The following is a 17,859-nucleotide window of genomic DNA, read 5'->3' as shown; positions in this document are numbered from 1 at the left end:
TACTTGCAAAACTGTTTGGTGTAAATGAACTGAACAAATCCTGGGGGGAAAGGGAACGGGGGAGGAGGGAAGAGGGAATGAGGGACAAGGTTACAAACAGTACAAGAAATGTATCCAAAGCCTAATGTATGAAACTGTAACCTCTCTGTATAATAAAAATTTGAAAAAATGCACATATATGTACAAATAGGAGTCTTTCACTTCTGTAGTTAAGGTTATTCCTAAGCAGCTTTTTTGAGGCTGCTGAAAAAGGAGCTGTTTTCCTGATGTCCCCAATTTCTAATTCTTATCCTCTTCCAGATGCCACAGGTATGGATAGTCTAAACCACCTCCTCCGACCCTGAGTGTAATTGCTGTTCCCCTGGAAATGTTATTTTTAAATTGGCCCAACGTCAGATTTTCTTCCATGGTCTATGGGATGACCGAGAACCTCCAGTCTCAGGATTTCTTGCACCATGTCATGGCATCACCCAATTTAGTAAACCCAGATGAACACTTGCTCTCTACAAGGTAGACATCCCCTGCTTCAGTAGAAAGGAGAAGGGTGCAGCATTTCCGAATTCTGCATAAAGTCCACTGAACTGAGCATAAGAAAAGGTTTCTTATTTCATATAAAGTGGAGAAGTGTCTCATTTACACAAGACCTGAAAGTAAATCATGATGATCAGAATACAATGGAAATAAAATTTTCTTATAAATAACAAGTCTACATTTTCTAATTTTGATATTTAAACATCTCCCCAATCAATAGCACTGCATTTTCTGCTATTTATACAAATAATAACTATAAACAAGAAATATACACAGTGTCAATTCTTCCCCCAAATTGAATCCACATGGTCTCAAATGCTCAGGATGCTTTTTCAGTGTGGTCTTGGTATGCCGTTGACTGTCTGCCCTTGAGGAGGAAAGACTGAGTTGTAAAAGGGGCCATTCCTCTCTGGAGCTCAGGAGACTCTTCAGTGTAGCCTAAAAACGACTAGAATGGCTGAAAGGCAGGGAGGCATACTCCTGGGACATCTGAATTCTCTCGGCAGGACAATAGAATTAAAAGTCATATTAACTTGGGAACAGGGTTTCCTGCAGAATAAATAAGCATAAGTGGTAGTGCCCTACATCAGAGAAAAGTAGCAGGTCGGGTTGGGAGGACAGTCCTCCACTCTAAAAAGGAGGGGGCTCCTGAGGCATTGAGGGAGGCCCTGGATGACAGGACACTCTGCCAAAGTTCAAGAATAATTTTGACAGCAGGAGAAGACTGTGGCTATATGATTCTGAGTGTGTCCTGGACATGAGGTAAATGGCAAGCACAGTGTGGCTTGGGCCACTGGAGTTTGAAAGTGCTTAGTCCCTGGCCAGCCAGGGCCGACACACTAACATTATCTTTCAATTTTTCAATCCTTTCTCTTCAGGTAGGGTGGATCTGGCTCCATGCTTGACTGTTCCTCCGGGGAGTAGGTCAACTTCTGCAGCATAAAATTGTATTTTGCCATGCTGTTCATCGCATAGAAAAGATTAGCATCCCCAGGGATTCTCAGCTCTAATGGAAGAGGAAGAGAAAACTAGTAAGCAGCACTGACAGAAATTGGGACAGAATCACTTGAGAGCCTCCTACAGATCAGGTCTGATCCATGACCTGAAATCCCTCCAATCCAGCCCCAGAAAGATCAATGTTTATGACTCTTGCCTGACAACAAACTCTGCTGACTGCTGAGATCTATCCTGTCTTGCTCAGAACATAATGTGGGCCTCCAGCTCAGGCCAGTTCATCCTGCAAGTGGCACAGGGTATTCCTATTCTGCTCTCACTGCTGTGTGAGTTGCCAAGACCTGCAGGCAGAGCAGGCTTTCCAGAATGGAGATTACCTTCTGTGAGCACTGTGCCACTGAGAACAATGACTCCAAGGACAATAAAACAGTAAGCATCCACCCAAACTTTCTGCAATGCTCACTGGGTCCTCCAACACAGTGAGCTCAAGCACTGAGCAGGTCTTGCTTTCAGGCTCTTATTTGCCAGCAAGTGTTCTCTGTCCTGGATTCTCCTGTCACCTAAATCTGGGCAGGACATTGCTGCTTCTCATTGTAGTTTGTTAGACTCCCTAAGCCTCTGACATACTTTCCTGAAAGAAGGGAACCCATGCTGCTTACATAGTGAGAATAGTGCAGGAAAGTAAGAATCATTTTATGGCAGATGCTGTCAGGAAATTGCCATCAATGCTGATCATCTACACAAAGAACCTGGGGAATTCCTCAGTTCACTATAAAAACAACAGAGGAATGACACCACGGAGTGGCCTTTGTGGTCCATGTACAGATATTTCCCTTCCTTTCTGCTTTGTATTTCTCTCTCTCTCTCTCTCTCTCTCTCTCTCTCTCTCTCTCTCTCTCTCTGTTTCCCCTCCCTCCCTCCTTCCTTCTCTCTCTCTCTTTCTCTCTCTGTCTCTCTGTCTGTCTGTGTGTGCACATGCGTGCCTTTTCCTTTCTGTCCTCTCTACCTAACTTCTTGGCTATTTTCATCCCATTTTAAAGAGGAACACACAGGAGAGATGACTTGGAACGTTCTTCTGACCTCAGAAATCTCACTAGCTTGCTCTGGGGCTGCACATGTGCATGAGTCTGCTTTTATCCCTCTGTGAACAACAGCACCGACTCAGCTGCCTATTGTATGCTTTCATGTCATTTGCATGGGATACTGACATGAACTTGGATATGCTGAAAATGGGCATGGGGGCGTTTGTGTGGCATCCCTTTGCAATGGCCTGGGACTATATAGAGGATCTCATGTATGCTAGGCAAGCACTTTGTCATTGAACTATACCCCCACTTTCAGATTGTTTTCTGATGCCACCATTAGATATTTTAGCAAGCAAGACAAAGCATCTTCTAATAAGCATCCAGGTCACCCTGCCACATGGAAGCTGCTTCCACTCCACTCCTTATTTATGGTCTCCTTGCACTGTCTCTTCCCTCACTGGGCAGGGAAGGAGATATACCTACCCACACCCGGGGCAGTGATGAGACCTTAAGCATCAGATGTCAGAGTGGAGGGTTATGCTAGGTACACAATGTCTACCTCCATGCTGCTGGACCCCAGATTTGGGTTTCTTAGGGCTGAGTACATGCTGACCCTAATGACATTACTCAGTGACTCACTTTTATCCTCTGATATGATCTGGACCAGTTCCAAGTGCTCTGGCTGGTAACCGTGCAAGAAATGTTTCTTTATGGCCTTAAGGATGATATCCTGGGTCTTCTCCTGGCTTGTTACCTGGGTCAGAGCAGGAAGTAAGACATGAGGTGAATGCCAGTGTGCCTTCCCAGAGTTGAGAGAACAAGGATCCTCTGGATCCACCTCAGCACCAAGCACAGAAGTCACACATGGTGTCAAGGAATATTCTAGCTATTTCTTATGAGAATGTTCTCCACATAAACAACAATGACATTTTCTCAACTATTCCCACTCCTATACTTCCTCCAGACTCTCCTTCTCCCACTTATTTGCCCTTTATAAATAACAGCATGAATATACAAGGCAAAAGGAAACAACGACATCTTCTTCAACCCCAAGAAAGGGAGGAGTTAACCCAGTAGCCAGTCCTGCTCTGGGCTTATGGCTGCAGTGGTGGTCATTTCTAACACTCCTCTGGGGTTCCAAGCATAGGAGAGAAAAAAGATACAGAGTCTCCCTGCCAGGTGGCAGATAATGCCCGCCATTCTAGCATCTGGCTTAGAGAGAACAGAACAGGATTGGGTGTCATGGGAAGCACCCAAGCATGAGAAAGAAGAAGGTATCAATGCCTCTTTCCCAGTTGAGGACTTGGAAGAAGACAGAGACCTCGTCACTATAACGCTCTTGTTTGAGTACAGCCTATTGGCTCAATGGTTAACACTGGTTTCTTCTCCACGTACCTCCTTTCTATCCCCAAACCTACAGTTCCATTCCAGGCTGCAGGCTGTGTGCACTGCTCCCCACCCCTTTCAGCTCAGTTCCTGAACACTGCTCTCTTTGTACACCATGATAAGTTCTTCACCACTCACTACAGGGTCAAATTCAGGAAGGAGCAAAGGGAAATGGGGAATTTTCCAGGTCTGTGTCCTCGCTGATAGAAAAACACTAAGAAGAATGCCATGTTGCGCAACTTACCAGGATACTTTTGTATACATTTCCTGTGTCCTCTTGTAGGCTCACCCTAATAACACAGGAGTCTCCAATCTGCTTGTTATATAGAGGCATGGTGGAGCTCTTGCTTCTGACCTCAGATGCAGGGCTCTTGATGTTGCCTCTGTTAGCCCCAGATTTGGTAGTGACTGAGGGTGTGAAGGTGGTGGTGGAAGACAAGGAGGTCTCTGAAGTTCCTGGAGATGAGGGGGAGGCTGATTCCTTGACCTGTGGTGGAGAGCAGCAATGTCAGGGAAGCCAGGATATTTAAAAGTGCTCCAGACTGGCAGGCAAACATAGGGCCTCCCAGAAATTGTATTTAAACTGAACTTTTGGGGAATGTGATATGGGTATAGAGAAAGATGGCACTAGGAAGGATGGGTATGGGACGGACAAAAGTCACCTTTTCCAGGACTTCAGAGGATTCATCTATGAGGCTCCTGTTGAGGTCCATGTTGGAACTTGATGAGACAGGCAGCTTCATGTTGTTGTCTGAGGGCACTTCTGTCATGTCCCCACTGCTGTTGCCAGGGCCACACTTGGCCTGGTCCAATGGCATCCACTGGGAGCTGCCACTGCTACTGAGGTCAGTTCTCTGGGTCTGGTGGCTTTATAGAGGGGCTGGTTTACTGGAGGGAACTCCTCAAGTACACAAGAACCAGCCCCTGGTCCCCAGTACCCTCTGTCCTTGGTACCCCCATTCTAGGATGTTAGTCAATCCCCAGTTCCCTTTCCCCACCTGAAGGATGAGAGAGACATGATAGTTTAAGAACTGAGAACCAGAGGACTGGGGCCTCTGTGCCCAGGAACAGGCTGGTGAGCATAAAGATAGCTCGTGGGTATCTGCCTCCTGCCTCCCAGTCCAGCATATTCCCTGGCCCGTGCCCAAGAAGGCCCAGGTACTTACCTCTTCCAGGCCTTGCCAATGCCTAAGCGCTTCTTGGCAGTAATGCTCTTGTTGTTGGTCTGGGTCCGGGGCTCCAGTGCACAGGAAAGTTCATAACTAGGGCAAAACATACCTATAAGGTGACAAGTGTCATGCTTGGGCCTTTCCCAGTGTTTAACTGTATTCTACAGCCTGGTAGTTGCTCCTCACTAGGCCCTAGATAGTGTCACAATGACACAGGTACAGAACTAAGGTCTCAGGACTCCATCTAAGGCAAACCCCACCCTTGCTGCCCCTGTGAGTTCCAGCTCACCTGGCCTTCTCACTAAGCCGCTCTAGGCCCTGGAACCAAGCAACAAAGTGTGCCTCTCGTACGATGTTATAATAACTGCAGGTGGACTGCAGCTGCCTCACCTGCTCCATCACATCGTATTCCTGGAGAGGATAGGACAGGATGATGACATGACTGGGCTGTTCTGGCTGAGGAATAGCCTACTGCTCTCTGTGATAGGGGGTCCCTCAACTTAGTTCCATCCAGGTCCTCCCTGTTTTACTATGTTTACTTACATAGACGTTCTCTGGGTATGTTGCTAAATCCTATCTCAGAACCCCAGCTTTCTGCTGGAGGGCCCTAGTCTCTCTAACAAATGTCCACATATTGAGAGGAAACATCTGAGAATTCTACCCTTCAATGCCCCATGTACCTTGTGGGGACAGTTGCAACTCACCTTCCTCAACTTGTGGAAGTTAATTATTCCCTCCTAAAAGACAGATAGCAATGTGGTTAGAAAAAGTCCTCCGCCCTGACTGTGCTGCTCTATGCCTGGGAACAGGATGCACAGGCATGGAACTGAGTGAGGCCAACTCTAAGCGTAGGACTTTCCCAGTCCCTAGACCTTCCCTGGGGACCGAGGTTCTGGGACCCTCTTAAACTTAATGTCTTGAAGTCACTGAGTGACTTGGGATTCAGGCCAGATGACTTTGCAAGACAACATGCTGAGTGGCCTTGAGTCGTGACTCCATTTCCTGTCCCCAAATAGCCAGTCTTGAGGAATTTGCTGTTCCAGCTGGGTACCTGCCTCTGTCGCTATAGTCATGCAGCCCTGAATGTCCCAGAGAAAAATGGGTGCATTGTTCTGCTCAGATAGTAGACATAAGGTTCTCAAGAATGCTAGAGCTAAGGCCTCAGCAGGGTAATTTCATCCACTAGCATTAGGCCAGCAAGTGGGCTCTGGCTACTCACATCCAGGAAGTCTTGAAAAGCAGTGTCAATCATGACCAGGTCCTTTAGGAATGTTCCCAGGTAGGGAATAGTGCCCTTGACCATAACCTGAAAGATTGGTTAGGGTGGTAAATTAGGCCCAGGGCCCCTCTCTCAAGATGTGTTCAGCTATCCCTAGCCCCATATGGGCTTCAATATCAGAGAAGCCTGGGGATCATAGGGCAGTTCTGTGTTGAGCTCCTTCTTGACAGCTGGAACTCCAAACAGCATCTGCATCAAGTTTTGTCCTTGTCTGGCATTCAAGATCCCCAACTTGCGTAATCTGTGCCCACCAGCCTCCCTATAGATTGATTCCTGGGTCTTCTGGGTCCAGTCTCCCCTTCCATAATGAAAGCAGGACCACAATTTCCAAAGAAATAGGGGCCATTTCCAATAGTGCCCATTTCCAATAGTGCATGCACAGTAGTGGGGAAAAGGTAAGAAGTGCTGCAAGAGCCCTGTCCTCCTTTAGGGAGCTGGGGGCTTGGACACAGTTACTCACCATCTCCTTTGACTGCCTCAGACCTCTCTTGGCCTTCTTCACCTTGGTGGAAAACTTGGAAGTCTCCTGCCAGGATTGGGAGTGGAGTAAGGGAGTTTTCTCTCCTCTCAGACATCACCCAGGACCCTGAGCATAGGGTTTCTTGGGTGTCTGAGACAATTGTTCTTCTGCCTGGCAAGCTGGTTCTAGCTCAGTCTCTGCCTGAGTTCCAGGAATGTGGGATCCCATGGGAGGAACCTGGCCTCACTGTGATGTTTCCTCATCTGCAATGTGTGCAGGGAATACACCAGCCTGGGGGAGGGGGCCGGCTGGGAGGACTCAGAATCTGCTCTCACCAGTGCTGCAGTCCTAATTAACATCTGGGCCAAGGCCTGTTCTGAACTCCTGAACATTCCTTTCTCTGTTGGACTTCATCATTCCTTGTGAAATAATCCCCCAAATTCCTCATGTCTCCCTATGCCAGATGAGAAAAATGAGGCATATAGAAGGCTGGGAACTTGTCCAGTACCCTGCAGCTATCCAGGGAGAAGTCCTCCAGGCTCATCTCGCAACGGAGAAGGGTCTGTTCCTTCAGCCTTTTAGACTGTTCCAGGGTCCCTAGAGTAATTGAGACTCAAAAATAGAGGATGACTGAAGCCCTCTGCCTGCCCCAGTTGTCTGCATTCTCTGTCCTAACATTGTTCCCAGGTCTAAAAGCAAAATCGGTTCTGTCTCTACAAATCCTCTCCTAGTCTCATATGGAAATCAGTGTTATTACGCTTGAGATGGGGACTTTGACTGGAGCCTCTGATGTGGACAATTATGCCATGTCATGAAGAAGTGAATCATGCTTCCTTTTGTTACATGGCAGTTGCTACAGAATTTAGGAAGATGATTGTTCCCTTCTATTGTTGAATCAGCTCCCTCTCCACAGACCCAGCTGTGTTGCACCTCCAACCATATTTTGTGATCATCAGAAGGCTCTGCTCTACAGCAGAGCACAGAGCCAACGCACTCCCTCCCAATTATATCCTGAGCCTGGATTCTGGTCCTACCCCAATGATTTCCATGTCCAGTTGGCTCCAGAACAGCCCTGAGATCTCCCAGCATCCCTCCAGAGCAGGACTCTCCCCAATATGGTCCAGTCAACATGAAAAGCTGCAGAAGCCAGGGTTCCTGGGGACTGGTGGGCCTGGTGTCTAGGACAATATACTCACTCCCTACTAAAGACATAAAAAACTGCCTGATGTAAAGTCCCAGCAGGAAGCAAGACATAGCACTCTTGGGTTCCTCTGCCCTCCAGAGATATCATGTCTTCCTTTAGTACAACTATGATGAGATGCCTCTTGGTCACTGTCTACGCCTCCTCTCTCCTTAGTCCAGATGACACACAAGGGAAATTTTATAAAACACTTTCAGGGAGCCAATAACATGCATTGTCTTCCCCTTACCCAGTTCCCCTTACCTTGAATAGCAGCTCTCGGCACCTGCAGTGGTTATTTTCAGGAGAAATTATCTCTGAAAGTTTCTGGAATCTTCTGAAGCTGTCTCTACGGGGGGAGCCAAGAGAAGGTTACAGATGGAAAGATGGGAGATAAGGGAGTGGAACTACATTTTCTTTTAGAACTAAGACTTCCAAATGCCTGGACAAGAGTGTTAGCAATGTGGCCTTGAGCCCTAAGGACACATAGGATTTGAGAAATTCTTGATCTTGAAAAACTGGAGTGCCATGTCATTTCCAATATGCAGTTCTGATTTGATTTCAACTAAGCAGCGATTGGTGGCATTCACAGACACCTAGAAGTCTCCTGTATCTCACTACCCAGGTTCTGACACATAGAGAGCTGATCCCTGCCAAAGATAAAGCAGCCTGCATCATTACAAATGAAGTTTCACAACCAAGAAGTCCATGCTGTGGATGTTGGACCTTCGTTCTTAGTGTGGGTGATGCCAGGATTTGTGCAGGCACAGCTCCTGCAGAGCGAGGACATACCTGGAAACCTTTTCCCATGTCTTCTTCAAGCGATGGATGGAAGAACTCTGCAGGGCAGAGATGATGGCAAACAGGGAGGAGAAGTTCCTGAGGACTCGGCATTCCTGGAGAGAAAGACCGGTGAGAGATTTAGATGGTTCTAACACCAGCTCGTACCATGGTTGTTGGGTCACTCTCTCATACTTCAAATTCTAGGGAGAACAGCGAGTACAGTAGGGAGTATAGAACAGCTGGACAGGATTTTACTCAGCCCAAGACCTATGTGACAAAAATGAGTGAGGACATAGACAGTAAGTGGCTTTTAGTGGAAAAACTCTCTGTGGGAAGGAGGGACTGGGATCCACACAGGTCGTTGAACACAGTCCAAATTCTGAGACTAAGAAGGTTGAAAAGAGAGTCCCTGTATGCCACCTGTATCTTACCCAGGCTACCCGGATCCAGTGCTGAACCAAAAGGGCTCTCTCTGATGCTTTTGTGCTGTCATCCCCAAGGCAGCTTGTTATTACACAGGAGGATACATTGTTGAAATGTGTGATGCTGGCCCAGATGGATGGGGCTACATGCTCCTTGGCCTTTGTATCACTCTTGGACCAGATAGAGCCCAGACACTGGTAGGGCACTACCTTTTTGAATAGTTCCTGGGGAAGAGAAGGGTGTTACTTGGCCATATCATAGAATGCAATGCCCAGGTGCAAGCTCGGATGACTATAGTAGGAGATGGAGCTAGGGAAGTGGAACAGGTGACTTGAGCCCATGGACATCTCTGGGTCTGGTGTGCTGACCACCTAGTACAACCAGCATGACATGGAAGGAAACATAGACAGGAAGGCAAATGTTGTGTATTTCTCTACCTAATCTCAGTCTATCCACCAGAAATCAACTGTCTACCTGGTCCCAAGCAGCACTGTCTGCCCCCATATAGGCACCTCATGCCTGTCTCCTGGTCCACATGCAGTTTCCTGCCTTTAAGGCCAGTCTTTTTTCCCTAACTTCTGATAGAATAGGAAACTAAACAGTACTAATGCTGGCAAAGCTTCTTGCATGAGAATGAGCTTTGGTCCTGGTTGTTACTGGCAGAGGAGTGGGACTCATCTCTACTTTAGTGTTTCAATGTCAGAAATTTGTCTTTGACATGGTTAGGATTGTGGAGCTGGGATCTAGACAATGACTTGGCCCCCTGGGAAAGCAACTACAGAACAGGGCATCAGAGGAAAGTGGGTGTGTCAACCTCCATTCAGCCCTGCCTAGGACCTCACCGCATCCATCATGGTGAGTTGTTCTGCCACCAGATCAGGAGGAAAAGCCAAGAAATCAAGCTTCTCCTTGTTCATCCAGTTCTGTGAGGTTGCACATGGAAGACTGGAAGCATCTCCTGAGGAATCTAATGCTTCATCAGGCTCAGAATCAGTGGAAGCTGGGACTGCTGTCTCAAGCTCTGGAGTTGGTTCCTCATGTGGCTTAGGCTCTTGATCTGCAACAGGGACTGCCTCAAGCTCAAGAGCAGGATCTAGAGCTGACTTTTGTACAAGATCTATACATGGTGTTGGTTCTCCTCCTGAGCTGGGCTCAAGAGCCTCAGATGGAGTAGGCTCTAGGTCTAAAGGATCTGATGATGGTTCTCCTGCTGCCATGGGCACCAAAGCCACAAGTGGCATAGGCTCTAGGTCTGACCTAGCTAATGATGGTTTTCCTGCTGAGCTGGTCTCTAGAGCCTCAGATGAAGTAGGCTCTAGGAATAAGCTAGCTGAAGATTCTTCTGCTGAGCTGGACACTAGAGCCACACGTGGAGATGGCTCCAGCCGTGAAGCTGATGCCAATTCTCCTGCTGGGCTTGGCACGCAAAATGGGATTTGCCCAAATTCCGATTTGGGCTCCAACTCAGAACTAGAGTCATTGGCCCCAATGGGGCCAGGTGCCAGAGCCACACATGGAGCTGGCTCACTCTCTGAACATGATGTTGTTTCTCCTGTTAGGCAGGGAACCACAGCTGAAGATTGGGTTGGCTTCATGTCTTCGTAAAGATTTTGGCCTGATGAAAGATCTGCAGCAGGATACAAGATTCTTTACATTACTGTGCTGCCCTAGGGTTTTTCAAAGGTAGATAAAACAAAACCTGCCAAAATGTCCAGTTCCTTACTTCCAATATGATACCTTCCTAAAATACCTCCTACCCACAGTGACTTTCAGATTCCTCCTTGCTTCTAGTCCTATTCCACACTGAAATATGCCTCCCAGTGTGCTCTCCCCTGATTCCCCTGCTATGTTCCCTGATCAAACCCCTCCCTTTAGACCCTGGCTTTGCACCTTGAGTCTCAGCCTTGTTGGACTCCAGGGCCTCCATCTGGGCCAGGAGAAAGGTGGCACGACATTCCACATCGGAACCAGGCATGTACGATTGTAGGTAAGCCATTAGGTTCTTGAAGCATGAACTTTGCAGGGGTTGGCAGAAATCCTCTGAGTACAGATCCAGCCACATGCCCAAGATGGAGGAGATGGCACTGGGAGGAGACAGGTGTGTAGCTGAGTCAGAAGCTGGCCTCTCCTTCTTCCCATTCCCTTCCCTAATCCCCCATTATTAGACAGACATTAGGGCTTGTGCCTAACCATCCAGTATCCAGTGGACCCTAACCCAAGCAACTTTGGCTGTGGAGCAATGGCCGGCCAGGCAAGCCAGGCAGGAGCTGCAGTGAATATACAGAGATGGATCCTAGGATCAATACTATGAGCAGATCTCTTGTCTTCATGAAGCTCCACACTCTCCAATCTCTCTAACTTCTTCCTACTGAGAATACATTGTCTAAATGGCCTGTCCTACGTGGAATCCAGGAGATTCTGAGGGCACCTCAGTTAATGAATCTGCTGCCTCTTTATATGTGAGCCACATACAATAGGTCTTTTTTCTCACACTGTTCTCCTGAGGACAGCCTGGCCCTAGGCTCTCATAAAGGGCCCATTATCCAGTAGCAAGACCTCTATACTTGTTTTGTCACCTGATAAGTACTGAACTGGGCCACTTGGAATCAATTATAGAGGGGATTGATTCTTCCAAGGGTTTCTTCTGAGCCTTTAGGCATCCCAGTGTTTCCTGGTGCTCCACTATCCCCCCCCCACAGTCTCATGTCTTTCTCCTAAAGGCAAATACTTTCACCTCAGCACTCTAGTAAAACACAGGTTAGAAGCAAAATCACTGGTGCTGGAAAAATTGGCTATCCACACGCAGAAAATGGAAACTAGATCCTGTAATTTCACCATGCACTAGTATCAGTGCAAAATGGATCAAAGACAATATCAATACAGAAACCACAGTAAGTTACAGGAAAGGAGAGTGGACACACTAGCACCTCTAGGCACAGGTCAGTACTTTCTAAGTAAAGATAGGGAATTGTAAGAAATCAAAGGAAGTCTTGTGGGAGAATAACTTCTCTGACCAGTAGAAAACTTAGCCTTGGCACAGAAGTTCTGATGCCTTATTAGCAAACTAATAGGCCTTTGGGGAAACATCTGCATTCAGGATCTCCTGTGTTTGCTGGTCAAAGGAAACCAGTCTTTGTTATGAGAATCTCCCCTTTCCAGGTACCAAGCCTCCCTTGGGAGACTTGCTTGACCAGTTGCCATTAGCAAAAGTCTCTTCATAGTAAATAGGAAAGTCTCTTCACAGTTAATAGGGTCTTGGTCAAAGTCTTGAGCAAATAGTAGCTAGGTGATAAAGTTCTGCCTTGACTGTCAACAATCTTTGAAGTAACTCAGCCCTTAATAGTCAACACTCTTTGAAGTAGCCATCTTTTGTAGTAGGTAAACTTTTGTATTATTTCCTACCTCCCAGTAGTAGCATCCTCAATATTTGTATTTGAGATGGATATCATGCTGTATTAACTTTTACCCTGGAAGTTGTAAGTTGATTTCTAACCATATATAAACCCTGGCCCTCCTGAAATAAAGTGTGCATTGGCCCACTCGCCTGCATCCCCCATGTCCTGACTACGGTTGCAGTTACCCATGTCCAACAAAGTCTGAATAAAGGGGATTTTTTCATAATTAATTTTCAGCATATCTAACAAGATAAATACAAAGTCAACATCATATCCAAGTGCTTCATATCCAAAATATACTTAAGAGGCCAAAATACAAAACCCTCAAAAAGAAGCAACTCAATTAATACATGGGCTAACGAGTTAGAGAGAATTCTCAGATACAGTAGTGAAAATGGCCAACAGACTCCTGAAGAAATGCTCAACACCTCAGGCCATAAAGGAAATACAAATAACAGCAATACTGAGATTCAATATCATGCCAATTTGAATGGCCAATATGAAGAAAAACTAACAATAGCAAATGCTGGTATGAATGTGGACACAAAGTAATTCCATGATGTTGCTGGGAAGGTAAGATTGTTTGTCCACTCTGGAAAGCAGTGTGGAAGTTCCTCAAAAAATTTAACATAGGGGCTGGGGATATAGCCTAGTGGCAAGAGTGCCTGCCTCGGATACATGAGGCCCTAGGTTCGATTCCCCAGCACCACATATACAGAAAACGGCCAGAAGCGGCGCTGTGGCTCAAGTGGCAGAGTGCTAGCCTTGAGCGGGAAGAAGCCAGGGACGGTGCTCGGGCCCTGAGTCCAAGGCCCAGGACTGGCCAAAAAAAAAAAAAAGAAAAAATTTAACATAGAGCTACCCTATGACTCAGTAATTCCACACTTGGGCATTCATCCAACAGAACACATAAAGGTAACACTAAACTACCAGTAAAACCGTGTTCATTCCAGCATTATTTGCCATAACCAATATATGGAACCACCCCAGATACTCTTCCATGAACAAACAGATCAAGAAAATGTAGTATATATACACAATGGGATTCTATGCATCCATCAGGAAGAGTAATATTGTACCATGGTAAGACTTGGAAAAATGTACTAAGTCTGATCCAGGGTAACATAGTTGGCATGGCCTTCCTCCTTTGTGGTAGCTAAAATGTGCCTATAAATCTACAAATAAACACAATGGGTAGAAATAAAGAGTAACCAATGGATTAACTGAAGTTAGTAGTCTCTATGGGGGACACAAATAGCATAATTCTTTAGAAAGTCTTAGTCGAAGTTCAACCAAATGAATACCGAAAAAATGGGTACTTGCAAGAGGATAGGGTGGGGAGAATGGAAGAGAAGTAGAAGAACAAATGGATAAAGTGGGGAGAATGCAGGCAAAATTTTGTTGTACCTATCACAGAATTGAGAAGTGTTAAGGGATGTGATGGGTAGAAGGATGAAGTTGAAGTGATAACAGATCAAGATGCATTGCACAAATAAATTGCTTTGTTAAATAGCAAAAAATACAATACCTAAATTAAAATTAAGATAAGTAGTGGGAAGGATGGGTTGGGAGTGGTAGGTGAGAATGTTGTAAGAGGTGACATTCATCTGGGTACACTGTATTCATAATTACTGTGTGGTGAATGACAACTCCTTTTTACTGCTACAAACACATAATTCAAGTATTCAGAAAAAGAATCACAAGAGTTTTGGTCTCAACTGTTTGTCCTTTCTATTAAGCACACAAATGCCCTTGTTCTGGAGACAGATATGTCCAGCCTTATGACCTGAGGCCCACTCACTGTCTGAGCTGGTCTTGTGGGATGACATTCTCACTGGAATAGGGAAGGATTTCAGCATCTCTACAGGAGTCCATAAGGGCTTCACACCCGCGAAACCTGTTTAGAATGTTTAGTGTTACTGGCCATCGTCCCATGTCTTGGATTTCAGGACAGAGGGGATTTTCCTGCTCTTTTCACTCAACTATGCTCAGTGTCTGCAAATCTGCCTTTATACTATATCTGGCTTTCATGTATGTGTAATATGGGAAGAGCCTAACCAGCTCCTTCTCAGATAGACCATTATGCCAGGATGTCTACATATGGTTAGAGGCACTCCTCCCAGATATAACATGAATTTCTATCTTTAGAATGGAAGCTGCTTTGCCTGAGGTGTTGGGATAGTGCTGCTGGAGGCCAAAGCTGATTTCTAAGGGAAATAGGTCTCAAGGGAAACACCCCAGTCCTAGGCAGCCGGTGCTACAAGGATAGGCTGGGCAAGCACTGTCAAGGTTCAAACCATAGGACTCTTGCAGCAGAGTAAGACTGATTTTTTTAGTATGCCACTTCCCAGCATCAAATTAAGGCTCAGAGTTTCAGGCCATTCCCCAGTTTCCACTTAGTGGGAAGGTGTCCCCTAATCTTAAACTAGGTGCTCACCTTTTGAAAAGCAGGTCCAGTACCTGCTGGGGGTTGCTAAACCTTCTGTAGCTGGACAGAAAGGTGGGGATGAAAATGGGTTCCCCCATCAGATGGGCAGGCACCAAGTGATCCACCAGCTCTTCCAAAGTGCCTGAATTGAGTGTCTTTGCCCTTTGGGGCTCATTCATTGTCTTTTGATTTTCATCCTAGAATGGGACCAAGGAAGGTCAACTCAAATACTAAATGTAGCAAACTGTAAGACTCATTGTCATTGAGGATAATGAAATCACCTGGAAAACGGGTTTTACACACACACACACACACACACACACACACACACAGAGACAGAGACAGAGATAGAGAGACAGCTATAGACAGAGACCGAGACTGAGAGCAGGAGGTGACCAGGCATTGGGTGGCTATCCTTTAACTGACACTCTATCAACTTTTTGTTCACCTGGGAAAATCTCTCAGGATGATGGGGTTGGGAGGTCACCCAGCGTCTCCAGACATGGGCGAGGCCCCCTCTTTTGTCTTCTTTTTGGCATGAGCCAAAATAATTCGGGAGACAGCAGCAGGACAACATCCTTCTCTCTTCCCAGTCTCAGTGCCAGTGAACTGGCTTGGCTGTTGTGCATTCTGGCTACCTAGGCAACAGGGTTCTGAGTTCTATCTCATCCATCATCAAGGAAGTGAGGTCATCTCCTCTCAGGTACCTTCACCTGAGTGGTTCCCTCACATATGACATTCCCAAATGTCCCCTGTGCACAAACACTTGCCAACCATGCCACAAATACATCTGCACACCATTCTACCCACTCACCCTAACCCGCTGTCCCAGGGTAGGCATGGGAAGAGATGGCTGGGTTCATAATATGTTCCATCTGCCATAGAGACGTGGCAGTGGATGTAAAACTTTTTCTTTCACCATCTCTCTTGTATCCCTACTTGCTAAAGGAGTTATTCCTTCTACTTCTTAGAATGTCATGATATGGATATGACTATAGGTGCCTGAGTATGCTTTGTTGAGATCACTTTGCTTGTGCACTTAAATAATAACAAGACATGGAAAGACAAGTAGGCCACAAGTAATTGGCTGTGATGGGCATGCCTGATATGCCAGCCCTATCCTACTTAGGAGGCAGAGGCAGCTACTTGATAGGGGCATTGGATTATTGTTCATTACCCCTTAAGCTTCTGATAGAATTTAATTTGGCAGTGAATCCAGTTAGTTCTGGCATTTTCCTTTTTTACAAGTCTTTGTTCCTGTGTCCATCTCATTTTTTTATTTTTGCCAGTCCTGGGGCTTGAACTCAGGGCCTGAGCACTGTCCCTGGCTTCTTTTTGCTCACAGCTAGCACTGTACCACTTGAGCCACAGTGCTACTTCCGGCTTTTTCTACATATGTGGTGCTGAAGAATGGAACCCAGGGCTTCATGTATAAGACGCGAGCACTTTACCACTAGGCCATATTCCCAGCCCCTCCATCTCATTGTTGATAAGACTAGTCCCTCTTGGTACAGTGTTGGTAATTCACAAAGGTAGTTCTAGGAAGGTATTCACTTCTGGGCATTTGATTTTTTTAAGCATAAGTATTGCCTTCTGATTCTTTGATTCCCATTGAAATTATTGAAATTATTTTGATATTCCCATTTTAATTCTAATATTAATTTGAGTTACTTGACTTATTTTTGTCAAATTAGTTACAGGATTGTAAATCTTACTTTTTCCAAATTTGTTTCATCATTTCTTTGTTCAGTTATTTCAGTATTAATTTAATTAATTGATTCTTCCTCTTCCCTAATGGCTTATATTTGTTCATTTTACATTTGGTTCTTTCCTCAGTTTGAGAGGCATCGTTAAACTTTTTTTTTTTTTTGGCCAGTCCTGGGCCTTGGACTCAGGGCCTGAGCACTGTCCCTGGCTTCTTCCCGCTCAAGGCTAGCACTCTGCCACTTGAGCCACAGCGCCGCTTCTGGCCGTTTTCTGTATATGTGGTGCTGGGGAATCGAACCTAGGGCCTCGTGTATCCGAGGCAGGCACTCTTGCCACTAGGCTATATCCCCAGCCCATCGTTAAACTTTTTGATGTCTCCCTGTGTCATCCACCACCATCTAACTTTGTTTTCTCTATAATGTACATACACACAGCTCTACTAATTTTCTTCCCTTAGTGTCACTCTTGCTGCATCCCAAAGTTCTGATGTCCAGTCTATTCATTTAGACTAGATTGTAGGAATATTTTGACTTTCCCTTTCCTCTTTTCTTCTTCAGTTACTGTCTGTCAGGACTGTACATGTGTTTGCTTAAAATATCTTTGGCTGTGGATTTCTAGTTTATTTACATTAGACATGATAAAGGATTTGTTTCCATTTTTCTTTATTTGCTAAGATTTGTTGTATTTCTTTTATGGAAAATGTTCCATGGGCTGGTGAGAAGGAGTTGATATTGTGTGGCTAGGGGATGAAATATTCTGTAGATGTGTCTGAATTGTGCAGTTGTTCTGTGGTGTCCTTTCATCCTCGGCTTTCTTGGATTATGTATGTATGACAGATACATTTTTGAGTGATGGTAATAAGGTCTCCCAGTATATTATGATGAGATGTATTAGTCCTTGTAAGTCTAGAATTCATTGTTTAATTAACCTGAATATATTTTGGCCAGTTTACTTATTTTGATTGGAGAGTTAAGAACATTAACACTCATTATAAATGTAAAAATATATTGCAAAAAGCATGTTGCATTTCCTTCCTTTTATTGTATTTAAAGTGCTTGCTACTTTCCTATTCCTGTTACTAGTTTACCAATTTTATTTTGCCTTATTTTTAAATAGTTTTTTCTGTAGGTAGAATTTGT

The 17,859-nt window shown here is 45.5% G+C and overlaps 1 protein-coding gene across 1 annotated transcript in view; it reads right to left on the bottom strand.

Annotated features, from left to right (window-relative positions):
- Nucleotides 1–1,383: 1,383 nt before the first annotated feature.
- Nucleotides 1,384–17,859, bottom strand: part of LOC125352435 (ral guanine nucleotide dissociation stimulator-like) — a 39,811-nt gene continuing 23,335 nt past the window's right edge. Inside the window, 17 exon segments of the mRNA XM_048347529.1 lie at nucleotides 1,384–1,448; nucleotides 1,451–1,537; nucleotides 3,150–3,264; nucleotides 4,141–4,383; nucleotides 4,559–4,763; nucleotides 5,063–5,158; nucleotides 5,355–5,476; nucleotides 5,770–5,802; nucleotides 6,285–6,371; nucleotides 6,805–6,870; nucleotides 8,249–8,333; nucleotides 8,777–8,880; nucleotides 9,199–9,414; nucleotides 10,033–10,817; nucleotides 11,081–11,274; nucleotides 14,387–14,482; nucleotides 15,023–15,210. Coding sequence (XP_048203486.1) covers nucleotides 1,384–1,448; nucleotides 1,451–1,537; nucleotides 3,150–3,264; nucleotides 4,141–4,383; nucleotides 4,559–4,763; nucleotides 5,063–5,158; nucleotides 5,355–5,476; nucleotides 5,770–5,802; nucleotides 6,285–6,371; nucleotides 6,805–6,870; nucleotides 8,249–8,333; nucleotides 8,777–8,880; nucleotides 9,199–9,414; nucleotides 10,033–10,817; nucleotides 11,081–11,274; nucleotides 14,387–14,482; nucleotides 15,023–15,210 — 2,787 coding nt within the window.

This window comes from Perognathus longimembris, chromosome 1 (genome assembly GCF_023159225.1).
Source record: "Perognathus longimembris pacificus isolate PPM17 chromosome 1, ASM2315922v1, whole genome shotgun sequence".
Classification (NCBI taxonomy): domain Eukaryota; kingdom Metazoa; phylum Chordata; class Mammalia; order Rodentia; family Heteromyidae; genus Perognathus; species Perognathus longimembris.
This window is presented reverse-complemented; position numbering and strand designations above follow the sequence as displayed.